The sequence below is a fragment of the Haemaphysalis longicornis genome, unplaced genomic scaffold, assembly GCF_048455015.1.
Source record: "Haemaphysalis longicornis isolate Haplotype H1 unplaced genomic scaffold, Haemaphysalis longicornis Haplotype H1 scaffold_4, whole genome shotgun sequence".
NCBI classification, from domain to species: domain Eukaryota; kingdom Metazoa; phylum Arthropoda; class Arachnida; order Ixodida; family Ixodidae; genus Haemaphysalis; species Haemaphysalis longicornis.
Window position 1 is genome coordinate 45022988 of NW_027526361.1, and position 12635 is coordinate 45035622.

General features: G+C 48.6%; 1 protein-coding gene across 1 annotated transcript in view; it reads right to left on the reverse strand.

Annotated features, from left to right (window-relative positions):
• Positions 1-449: 449 nt before the first annotated feature.
• LOC144180329 (uncharacterized) overlaps positions 450-12635 on the reverse strand; it is a 63543-nt gene continuing 51357 nt past the window's right edge. Inside the window, exons 2-6 of the mRNA XM_077708700.1 lie at positions 11080-11430; positions 9842-10156; positions 8464-8718; positions 1463-1696; positions 450-693 (exon numbers count right to left, since the gene is read on the reverse strand). Coding sequence (XP_077564826.1) covers positions 1596-1696; positions 8464-8718; positions 9842-10156; positions 11080-11430 — 1022 coding nt within the window. The 3' untranslated portion in view covers positions 450-693; positions 1463-1595. The remainder of the gene's footprint in view (positions 694-1462; positions 1697-8463; positions 8719-9841; positions 10157-11079; positions 11431-12635) is intronic.

Sequence of the window (12635 nt, forward strand, 5' to 3'; positions counted from 1 at the left end):
GGTCCCTGGGTACGAGAGTTAAACAGAAAATGAGCGGGCACGTGCGCTCGCCCAAGCAAATATTTACACTGGAGCCGATCCTCTAACGTTAAGCAATTCACAACCATCTTTCCGCTCGCGCGCACAGCTCCAGCTTTTTCGCGCAGCGCAAGGTACATCCCTCACCCCATCCCTCATGCACTTCCAAGGAAGCAGTCCGTCCTCCTCCGATAAATACAGACCAACACATTACCCACCGAAGATAACACACATCTCTTCTGGAATCTACCCGGTCCCTACTTGCTCATTCCGCGGAGTTTATCGTTGACCCTCATTCCCAACCCAATTATGTCATCATGGCAGGTGTGGATGGCTAACCCCAGCGCGGGGACGCAGCTCCTGCTGTTTTCCATGACAGACAAAGTCTTGGCCAGAGTTTCCAAAGTCGGGATTTTGGGCTGAGGGAGATTGAAAAAATAAACTTTATTTCCTGCCTTCCTTTTTTTGGACGGCCACCGCACCCTAGGGCTCCTTCATTTCTCCCCAATAAATTGTCCCTGCTAGTGTTGACGTAAGCCGAGGAGTTCTAATATTCCTCGCTCGGCATTGCCGTGTGCACGTACAACGCTGTTCGTAGTTGTTCGACATTGGGCCCATCCACCGTGGCTTCAAGTACTTCTGGTTATTTCTAGCACCCAAGCTCTTCTTGTTTGCCTGAAAAAGAAACAGCAACAGGAAATGGTAGTTAACATTGCGTTTTTTGCAAACTGCAATGCCACGTGAAGATAATCTGACTATTCTGGCAATGAAAAGAACCTAAACAAACCTCCAGTGCAGGCTGGCATGAAAACGAAACTGAACGTCGGCCCTTTCGAATGACAAAACGGATGCACCTGGCACACTCCCTGAAAATGTTTACTTTCTTGCTGAAGCGTAGCGCTTGGCGCAACCTATATACATGCACTAGCTTTTCGCCGCAAATTCTAAGCTCTGGGGAAGCCCTGAGACATGGCCTCTTTCCCACACGTATTGTGCAGGATATGGAGGGACTAAGCATGGCAGGGACCACAAAATGTCGAAGTGCAGAGGATAGATTCTAAAAGAGAAGGGTTGAGCAAGAAAGAAAGGAAAGAAATTTAGCGTACAGGTTGTAAGCGACCAGGTGCAAGAACTAGGGCTAAAACTGCAGACGAGATTCGTGGTGTTAACCTTCGGGGATGGGGATGGTTCAGGCGTGCTGATTAACAACCTAGCTGTTATAACTAAGGCGTCACCAGCAGTTGCAGAAGGAAATGGATGTAGAAAGGAGGCTCGTAAATTAAGTCAGAAAACGTAGGATACACACCCACGAGAACATTTTTGCATCCCGAACATAGACACATACGCGCGCATACCCACAAACACTTACAAACACGCGCACGCACACGCGCATGCACACTCGCACGCATGCACAGAGAGATATAGAATATCTTGGCAGTGGCACCTTTTGTGGATGGGCTTTCAGCAATCTGTGCCCGGAAAAGAAGCCGTTTTCTCTACTCGTGAGCACAGTGTCCTGCGCAAGCCCACAGGGTCATTGTTCATGTCTTTACCGGCGGCGTCAACTGTGGCGGCTGCTATGTTGAAGATGTCGAGCAGAGGGACAGCAACGCGGGCAGTATTGTTGTGATGGCAGTGAGCACACGATTCCATCTTGCTTGGTACTGGCCGTTAATGGCTGCAAAGACAAGCGCAGACGCAAGTACGATTGATGCTGCTGTTTTTAAACGTTCATTAACGCGTGGTAAGGTCAACCAGCAATAAGGGAATATCCGCAGGCTATGTGTACTCCATGCTCTCAATTGATTGCAAAATCCGAACGGGTTTCTTGAAATTTGAGTCCTTGCGACTGATCTAATCTAAATTAGCACCCATTTGCTAGGTCTTCAACTCAGCAAGATGAACGTAACTATTTGGCACACTGCCGGGTTTTAAGCAGCTAGTTGAAGTTTCCACATAAGTACCATTGAACCTCCTCTACAAGCACATATTATCTCGCCTTGTGCGAGTACGCTGCAACATAAGTTGTCGCCATATTTGGCGTATCTTGATAATAATTCGAACCACGAAGAGCATGTCATTCAAGTACCAAATTGACAAACTTTGCCAGAATGGGTTCAACGACTTCACGCACAGCAGCCTATCCTTTTGAAATAGTTATTGCAAACCAAAATTTGAATCTTTTAGCACAAATAGTTTTACAGTTGTAAACGTTTTCTTTTGCTTCGAAATCTGGGCGGCCGCGTGCGCTGAGTCAAACGGAAGCAAAACAATCCTACGCAACTTCCGCGACAAGGTGACCATTTAAAGAGCATACTCGCTTTGTTGCGTTGTGTCGCAAAAGTTTTACAAGTTAAAACAGCTCGCTAGGCGCATTTTTGGTAAGGTTACAGCCAAAAGCCAAAACGTGAACAAACGGTCACCATACGTTCGAGAAGCTTCCACATGGCGGGCGTGTTTGGACGGACCCGCGTGCATTTTTACATTTTCGTCAGGAAATCTGCCATGTAAGTTCTAATGCTTTCGCATTCCTCTTTCGTAAAGTTCTAGGGCCCCTTTGTACCAAATTGTAACCTCATAGCAACTCCATTCATGGCGGTCACGCTTAGCTGCGCGAAATGAGCTTTACACTGTCGAGCTGAACGTCAGCTGAGAAGGTCAGCTAAGTCTCTTGGCCAGCTTCTTTTTGGCCAGCTGAGCTTCAAACTAATTATTTTTTGTAGCTATACTTAAACATGTCCATGGCTCACCTTTCCAACGGTCAGACGTAAGGAAATCTCATCAGTAAGCCAGCGTGTCAGCTTAATCCTTCATTACCACGAGTATAGAAAGCAAAACCGACAAACGCTGGGTCAGTGTTACTACAGACGTGCGCGACAACGTCGTTGGCGGGAAACTCTCTCGCTCTGCCGCTCTTTTTCGTTTGGCTCTCTATGCCCAAACCATGCAGGTATGGAACGCTACCTGCTCCAGAAGTAACCATCACCCGGGATACCTTAGGGGTTACACTAGGAAGGTTCAACCAGGCGACGAAGGCTCTTGGGGACACGAACAGCACTCCCTCAACAGACAGGGACCTGGTTACCCTGGTGTAGTAGTTGGCCGCCACCTCCCATTACTAACCAACTCAACACTCGGCCCTCAGACCAAACACCTGTAGAGCACCTGTCCACGGTGGCGGTCAGAACAGCGATACAGCAAAGGGGGTAAGAATCTCTGGATTCGGAGAGTCCGTAAATTGGAATTTCACCCTGGCAACATTTCACGCGTGCACTTTGTTTAGCGAGGGAAGCGTACCTGTGCCACTAGAGGAACTCTATGATCTAAACTTGGACATTATAGGGTTAAGCGAAAGGAGAAGGACAGGAAAAGGGTTCGTGGAGATCACTTTTTGGCATATTCTATGCTACAGTGGACTCCAAGAGAAGAAAGAACAAGGGGCGAGATGTTTTCCCCAGAGAGATAGCAGGAAAATTGCAGGAGTTTTTCAGCATATCCGCGAGAGCCGCGGTTGTTGTGGTCAAGCTAAATGAGCGACACAGATTAAATATAGTAAAAACCTACGTGCTAACAACAAGCTATGATGATGAAGCCCAAAATAGCTTCTACGAGGACGTCGAATCAGCAATAAAGAAAGCAAAAACACAGTTCACGACGGGGATGGAAGACTAAAGGATAGGTCGGTACGTAGCAAATGGGAGAAAGGTCAGTGGGAAAATTCGCAATAAACAATCGCAACATTCCAGCAGATACACTGGTGGGATTTCCAAAGAGGAGAAACCTCAGGTTAATAAACCCATTCTTTCACAAACGAAAGAATAGAAAATAGACAAGGAAAAGTCCCGTTGGTACAACCAAAAACGAAATTGACTTCATTCTAAGTGAAAACCCGGGTATCGTGCAAGACGTAGAGGTGCTACCTAAGATTCGAAGCAGCGATCAGAGGATGATTCGATGCAAGCAAAAGCTGAAGCTCAGAAGTGAGAGAACGGAACTCCGGAAAATTAAGGAACCCCGCATGGAATCAGTAAGAGCCAGGTCGAAGGAGTTTAAACTACTCTTCAAAATAAATTCTTAATTTTCAATGAACACAACAAGGTCAATTTAGATAGGCTAAACGACAACCTAACATCGGCACTCAGTGAATTGGCAGCAGGTGTGGAAGAAGCAACATGTAGAGAACAAACCGGAAAACTAAGAAAACGAATGAACGAATTGCCAAACGTAAAAAAATGCAAGCGTCAACTACGATGGATCGGATTGAATTACCCAAGCTGTCAAAACTTACTAACAGAAATAAAACAAAGGATATTCGTGCATATAACAATGCAGTGATCGAGGAAACGCTGCAAATATTGGGAAGCTTGAAAGCAGGTAAGAGAAAGCTAGCCATCGGCAAAGACAGGACGGATGCACTGAGAGACGCGCAGGGTAACATTACGCACAACTTGGACTAGATAATAAAGGTAGCGAAACGATTCTACACCAACCTGTGAGCCAGCGACGTTAGACGAGGGGAACTACAGAAAGTACACGCTTAGCTTGCGATTTCGATAACCCTACTAGTAACTAAAGAGGAAGTTGGACAGGTTCTCGAACAAATGAAATAAGGAAAAGCTGCGGGTGTAGACGGCATAACCGGGAATGTTTTGAGGGAGGGAGGAGCTATTGTACTGGAGTGAGTGAGTGCATAACTTTATTGAGCCCGAGACGGGGGTAAGGGAAGAAGTAAGATGGGAGTCCCCTTCATTCTTCCCCCCTCAGACGGCGGCCAGGAGTCCTTGCTCCCTGGCGGCGTCTTCGGCCATCTGGACGGCCCGGAGTTGAACGCCCGGGTCTGAACTGAGCAGCACGGTCTCCCACTGCTCTGAGGAAGTGATGTCTAGTGCTTGAGGTGTGGTGTTCACCTTAAGGGGGCAGGCCCATAAAATGTGTTCAAGGTCGGCCCTTGCTGAACATAATTTACACTTGTTTTCGTATAGACCGGGGTAACAATGACTGTACGTCACCGGGTTCGGAAAAGTGTAGGACTGAAGTAGACGCCATGCCACTGACTGCCACTTTCCCAAGGTGCGATGAGCTGCGGGATATCTGGCCCTCCCTAACCTGTAATGGTCGATTATCTCCCTATAGGTCACCATGCGGTCCCTACCCCCCGTGCGAAACGATGCCTCAGGTGTTTCTGGGCAGTCTCGGAAGCTTAGACCTCGAGCTGCCTCGTGAGCGTTTTCGTTCCCCGGAAGTGCAGAGTGCGCTGGTGCCCATATAATTTGGACCCCTCGGAGTCTTAATTCTTTGAATCATCTAAGGATTCCTTGGGCCTCGGGTGAGATCCTTCCCTTTGTGAAGTTTACAATTGCAGATTTGGAATCGCTTATTATGTATTTCGCTCTTGTAGAAGAAAGCGCCAGTGCAATGGCTGCCTCTTCTCCTACCTCCGGAGTGTCCGTGCGGATCGTTGCGGAGGCAATGCAATGGCCCTGCCGATCGACTACTGCCACGGCCCTGGCGTTGTGTTCACAGTACTCGGCCGCGTCCACGTAGACCACGTCATCAGATTGTTCGAATCGCTTTTGGAGGGCTTTGGCTCTTTCATTCCTGCGTTGTAGGTTATGCACGGGATGCATATTTCTGCACAGAGGGGTTGTGTATATACGTGCCCTCTGCTCGCTAAGGATATCCACCTTTTTTCCTTGTTGAGCCGCATAGGTGATTTGAAGCTCTTGTAGAATGTGTCTGCCTGTTGCGGTTTTGGAGAGTCTTTCTAGCTGTGCTATTTTTTGGGCTTCTACAAGCTCGTCTATGGTATTGTGCAGCCCCATCGCTCCAAAGCGTTCATTTGGTGCCGTAATGGGTATACCTAGTGCCTGCTTGTAGGCTCGCTTAATGATGTTATTGATTTTTTTCCTTTCATCGGCCTTTAGTGCCAAGAAGGGCGTCGCGTAGACTATGCGGCTAAGAACAAAAGCCTGCACTAATCTGACGAGGTTACCTTCTTTCATACCATGATGCCGGTTGGCAATTCTGGAGATGAGGCGGACTGTCTGGTGTACACTCGTTTCGAGAGCCTTTATGGTCTCTGTATTGCAACCATTGGCCTGTATGCGAAGACCAAGGACTCTGGTACTCTGTACCATGGGAATGGGTCTGCCGTCCGCATATAGCTGGATATTGGCAACATCGCGGTCTCGTTTGCAGCCTCTCCTGGTTGGTCTGCAAATAAGCAATTCAGATTTTTGTGGCGAGCAGCTAAGTCCCTTGGGGGTCACATAAGCCACTACAACGTCTATCGCCTGTTGTAGTTTTTCTTGAATTTCTCCGTCACTGCCACCGGCAACCCACAGTGTGACGTCATCAGCATATATGCTGTGGTGCAGTCCTTCTATTTTGTTTAGCTGCTGTGGCAGATTAATCATGGCGACATTAAAGAGAAAGGGAGAGAGAACAGACCCTTGCGGCGTCCCTCTGCTACCAATTTTGATCACGCCAGATTCCAATCCTCCGATAAGTAGTTGTGCAGTCCGCCCCGAGAGGAAATCTTTGACATAGTCATAGACCTTTTTTCCTGGGAAAGCTTGCTGTAATATTGTTACGAAAAGACGACGAAGAGGACAATGCAGCGTGGTTTGTGATCCCTGTCTACGACGACGAAGAAGATCTGTGGGTGCGCGCTGCCTGCGCGGGCTCAGGCTTTGCCGCCATGTAAATAAGCTGTAAATACATCGTTCGACTGTCTCATGGTTCATATCGTCTCTACTGCCACCACGTAACAATATTTTCGGAATGCTTGAAGACTCTAAAAGTGCCCATAGCTCGGAAAAACTTCAACATTTTTCTGATTCGTAAGAAGGGAGCTCCCAAGTACCTCAAGAATTACAGAACCATCAGCCAACTCTCACTTGTTTACAAGCCGTGTACCCAAGTTATAGATAGCCGCACAGGTTACAGTCTGGATTCGCATCATCGCAGAGAGCAGGGTGGCTTTAGGAAAGGGTACTCAACCATGGATGACTTCCATGCCGTCAACCAAGTGATAGAAAAATCCGCAGAGTACACTACACGCCTTCTACATGGAATTTATAGATTACGAGAAAGGGATTGATTTAGTACACACTGCAGCCGTTTTAGAAGCATTAATCTATCAGGGGATAAAGTAAACCTACATAAGCCTTCTACAAGACATTTATAATACATGCACGGGTAGGATAACCCTCCACAAGCAAAGAAATAAATTTACGATACGAAAGGGAGTGAGACAGAGAGATACCATCTCTCCGAAACTATTCACAGTGTGTCTAGAGAGCGTATTTAGACAGCTTGACTGAGAAAACATAGGATTCAGGATAAACGGAGAATACTTGAGCCATTTGAGATTTGCGAACGACATGTTTTGCTGAGTGAGACTGCAGAACACCTGCAAACAATGTTTGAGGAACTACAATCAAAAATCCTATCGGGTGTTTTTCTTTCCTCCTTTCTCCCTTCCACGCCGAGTAGCATGCCGGTGTCGAAATTCCGACAAACATCTCGCCTTTCCCTCTAATAAAGTGTTTTCTCTCTCTCTCTCTCTCTCTCTCTCTCTCTCTCTCTCTCTCTCTCTTAAAAAGCACGGCCATGGGGCTAACAATAGACATTAGTAAATATAATATAGTAAGGAATAAGTACGCCGAGAACGTCTTCTTCCACATAGCATACGAAATGCTAGAAGTAACATTATATAACTACCTCAGACAGATGATTACTGCCCACCCCATTCACGAGAGCAAGAAATCCGGCGTAGAATGGATGTGGGCTGGGGAGCACTCGGCAAACACTCCCAAATAATCAAAAGTAAGCTAAAAACAAATCTACAAGCAGTGCAAACTGGCGGTGATGACTTGCGGAGCAGAAACATGACGCCTTACTAAACAACTCGAAAGCAATCTTCAGTAGGCCCAACGGTGCATGGAAGCAGTAATGTTAGGAATAACACTCAGGGACAGGAAATGAGCTACCTGTATCAGAGAACAAACTAGAGCAGAAGATATCATCGTTACAATCACGAAAAGAAAATATAGTTGGGCTGGCCATGTAGTGAGACGAACCGACAACCGGTGGACAGTTAGAGTAACAGAGCGGGTACCAAGAGATGGGTCTGGAAAAAAGGGTAGGCCTATAACCCAATGGAGGGATGGAATACGGAACTTCGGAGGTAAACTACGGACTCGAGCAGCCCAGGACAAGAGTGGTTGGAGGTCACTGGGAGAGGCCTTCGTCCTGCAATAGACCTGAGAAGCTGATTATGGTTGCAAATCCAGCCTAACCGCTTTAACGGCAGATGTATACTCACTATCGCATTTTAAAGGTGATTTTTAACATTCGATTTGCGTACGCTTGACATCATTCCAAAGATTGAATCCTCGCATGTACAGTGGTGGTTCTTAATGAGTCAAGAACAGGTCGCACCGCAGATAACGTTCTTGAAGGGTCTCGTTGCTGCGGGGCCCTGCGGAGGCCCCGCGGACGACGTGAGTAGGGGCATCGGTAGCACCCAGGACCCGTTTCGGCAGACTAGCTCCCGGGGTCCCTGCAGTTCGAAGCCCTCGAGGCAGTAGTAGCTCGTGAGCGACCCCTCGGCCGGAGTGTTCCAGCAGGTCTCCTCGCCGCTCACGTTGTAGTAGCCGTTCACTATCTCTGGGGGCTCTGGAGGGCACCCGGCGTCTGCGTGAGCACAAAGACCGCCAGAAGTGAGACTTCGACGGGCTCTTTGCGGCACTTCAGCGCGAGTCGTAGCATACTGAATGGAAAGGTGAAGGAACAATGGCATTTGGAAGGACACCTTCCTCTGGCGTTAGAGGCCTGACAAACGGAGTTTCTCTATCTCCCCTCACACACCCGGGTAACTGTGCTTTGCATTCTAATTGTCTCAATTCTTCCGTGTGCTCAATTTAGCAGCGTCAATGGCTGCTTCTCTCTGATTTTATTGTCCACGAGTATCGCCATTTCGTCGCCATGGTTCCCAAATCGCCCACTCGGCCCTCCGTAGCAGTAAAGTCCACTTTACAACACGTACAATCGGTAACGGGATAAAGTCGTGACTCCATTCGAGGGGCTCTTAGACGGAGAATCGGGTGGGCACGCTTGGTCGTGATATCTCCCTAGCCACTATGACAAGGGGGCTCCTAACAGCGGTGCAACGCGGCGCCACCGAAGCCAATGCCCACGACGGCTCGCGTGACGTCATGCCTCTGCCATTGCTGTGGTTTTCTGTTCTCTCATCGCTCTATGTCGATGAATAATCAGAGAATTCCTTTTAAAGACCCACATGCATGGTTCACTCAGCTTAAAGTAGTTCGATGATGCGCACAGTGCCGGGCGCCGTACTTTGTTCGTCCTTGTGTCTTGTTGCGCCCAATTTTCGTTGTTGCGCCCAATTTTCCGGTACAGATGGTCGGCAAAAAGTTTCCAAAATATAAGGAGAGCAGTTAAATATTTCCCGAACATCAAAACTAGGAGCTTTTATCATGGAAAAGAGAGAAACTACAATACGTTCCCAGCACGCGGTGAATCGCTCGCTAATTTTGACCAATATTCCTCAGCCACTTCGCAGTCATATCAACGAAAATGTTTTGGTTACTTTCATAGTAGAACAAATTATCGGGGCACAAGGACATTATGGTAATTCAGCTTTGAATGTAACACAGTCACATTGTGGGGCGCTTGTGGGGGAATTCACCGGCAGATTGTTGAAAAAATAAAAGTATGGTAATCACAGTTCCTACAAGTGCGACTGAACGTAGGCGATGGGTGTATGTGCCGAAGAGACACAGCCACCCTTACCCACCTCCGAAGAGCTTGTGCGAGATGCCGCTCCTCCAGTCGGTGCCGAGCACGATGATGTGGCAGCGGAAGGTGAGGTTGCGGAAGGCGAGCCAGTCGCGCACCTGGAACACGCGGTGCAGGCGCACCTCGTAGGTGGCGTTGGCCGCCGGCTCGACGCGGTCGAAGGGCACCGTGTTTAGGTACACGCCCGTCTGGTCGTTGTACACTCCGCACGCCGGCGACGGCTTGGGGAACATGCCGCCGCACTGCAGCTCCACCGTCTCCGTGCACGACACGCGGTCCGAGTACGTCGTCCAGCTGTCCTCCTTGCACGAGTCTGCTGCGAAGGGCGGCCCAAGTGTGCAAATGTTCCCTTTTTTTGACAGCTTCATGTTAGGAATGCCTCACTTCGGTGAAGAATTTGTACGTACGTGTGTTGGTTACGAATTGCCTCAGCTACAACTTCCCTCCACGCCATGTACCGCACATATCAATGCCCACACTAACTTAACTTTGGAGGTGTGTAGCTTACCGTCCCTGAAATTTGTGCGGATGCTTTTTCGCACAAAGCCCATTATTTCCGAGGTGAAACCTTTGCAGGACAGTTCATTCTCGTTGCTTTCTTGAGTCTGCCATACGCGAACATTTGCTCTAGAAATGCCCTTGCAATTCTCAACGACAGCAACAACTGCCCGTCAAACACCAGATACCTGGATATATAAATGCGCGACCGCTACATACAGCGCGTCGAGCTTTGCAAAAGGTTTCCACGCGGCAACACCACTGACTGAAACCAGGGTTGATATCGGGTTCGTAGGTGGTAGTAATAAAACAAACTGGTGCAAACGATTTATGGGGTTCTTGAAACAAAATTACAAGTGTCAAACGCAAGCGGACCATACAAGGCAATTCAGAGAATCCCCTCAAGGTACACCATTGGGTGGGCTAGGTTTTGAGGGGTGGGCGAACCGCTGCCGCCGTCATTGAATTGCTGTTGCAGGTTACCATAACTGTACAATCATTCCAATCATAGTTATATGCGTGAGGTTTCCACACTCAGTCATCGACACCTGTAGTTAGGCATATATGATCAATTCTCGTTATCGAATAGACATGGGTTAAGCAAATCGGCTTATCTTCAAAAACATGCGTGTTCGTTATCCGGAATCGTTATCTCGTCTGCCCATGTCCACATCGAACACGCAACCACCGAGAGCGTGTGATACTGCGAGGCCCAAGGAGGCGTGAAGGAGAACTCGCCCACGATGACGGTGAGAAAGAAGTCGTTCTGCGATGTGGCTGAGTCCGTCTCGACCTTGCAGGTGTAGTTTCCCTGCATGGACATGTGCGCGCTGAGGATGGAGATGAACGAGGGCGAGCGGTTGTTGAGGTCCACGCGCTTGTCGAACAGGTTCCTGGCGAGCGGGCGGCGGCCCCTGCGCCACACGTAGACCTCGGCGCCATCTTTGAACCAAAGGACGCGCCGGAGCTCCTCGCGTGGCGACAGCACGAAGAAGCACAGCAGCGTGGCGCCTTCACCCTGCAGCACGTACTGCGTCTTGTTGCTGTCCGACAGCAGCCGCACCTCGGTCACCACCACGCCAAGAACGCCTGCAGGACAAGAACCAAAAAGAGGGAAAACAACTTAGAACGTTGTCAATGCGCTTTCTGGGAACGGGCCGCCGGTCAGGGCGTTGATTGTCGACCTCTCAAGAGAGAAAAACACTTATTGCCTTGGCTGCGGACTTCTCTAACGCCTATGCAATGCATCCAGGAAGGCTATCCATCTAGTCTTACGCTTTCCTTATATGCGTCCCTCATGTATGTTCCCTGTACCTTCAGGACCTCTTGTTCTGCGTGAACAGTATATGCCACCACTGCGCAGCAGGTTCTGATGAGATCAGCCACCGACTGCTTTGGAACTTGCCGTCGGAGGCCAAACAAGACTTGCTCTGGCATTTCGGCTTGGTTTGGGGTATAAAGAACATGGTTTCATTATAGAAGCCTGCAAGGTAGGTACCGGTACAGAAGCCTGACAAGTACCACGTAAGCATTGCATCATTCCGGCCCGTTTCGCTCACATCGTGTGTCATAGTTCACTGAGAATAAAGGCGTTCCTGGTGCATGGCTGGTTCTTGATCACGTTAAAGCACACAAGACACTGTCGAGGACCTCTTAGCCACATCGAACACCAACGGACACGGAGGATGTCAACAGTGGCTTTACTTTTTGACGTCTTCAAAGCGTACGGCTTTTCGTAAAATGGCATTATGATGAACTTACAAGAAATGGGAATCACAGTGACCACTTCTGCTTCGTCTACACTTTCCTTTCGGACCTCTCGGTGCAGGTGCGATAATTGGACGTGTTAATTGCCACAAGAAGCATCTCGTGAGGTGTTCTTCAGGGTAGTGTTTTGTCTCTTACACTTTTCAATGTGGCTGTGGCTGGCCTATCTAGGGCTCTAAAAAAGGTCAGCAGGTCATTTCATTTGTCACTATGTGCAGACTACATGTGCAATTGCTTCATTGGGTTTCAACAAAACCGGTTGGCAGTGATTGCCCAACAATCTACTGGTTCCATTCAAGCCTATCTGTCGTCGACGGAGCTAACACATCGGAGGAAAAAAGCCAGGTTTGCTTCCTTCCAGGGGAGGAAGCGGATAGGTACACGCGTCAAGTTCACCTAGTGAGAATGCAGGGGAGGGCATCGCCACCCGGAAAGATAATCGTGCAAAGTTTTTCGGAGAAAACAATGACTACAAGCTGTTCTGGCGGCAGGCCATGAAGTCACTCATCCCGCCGTTGATTTCACAT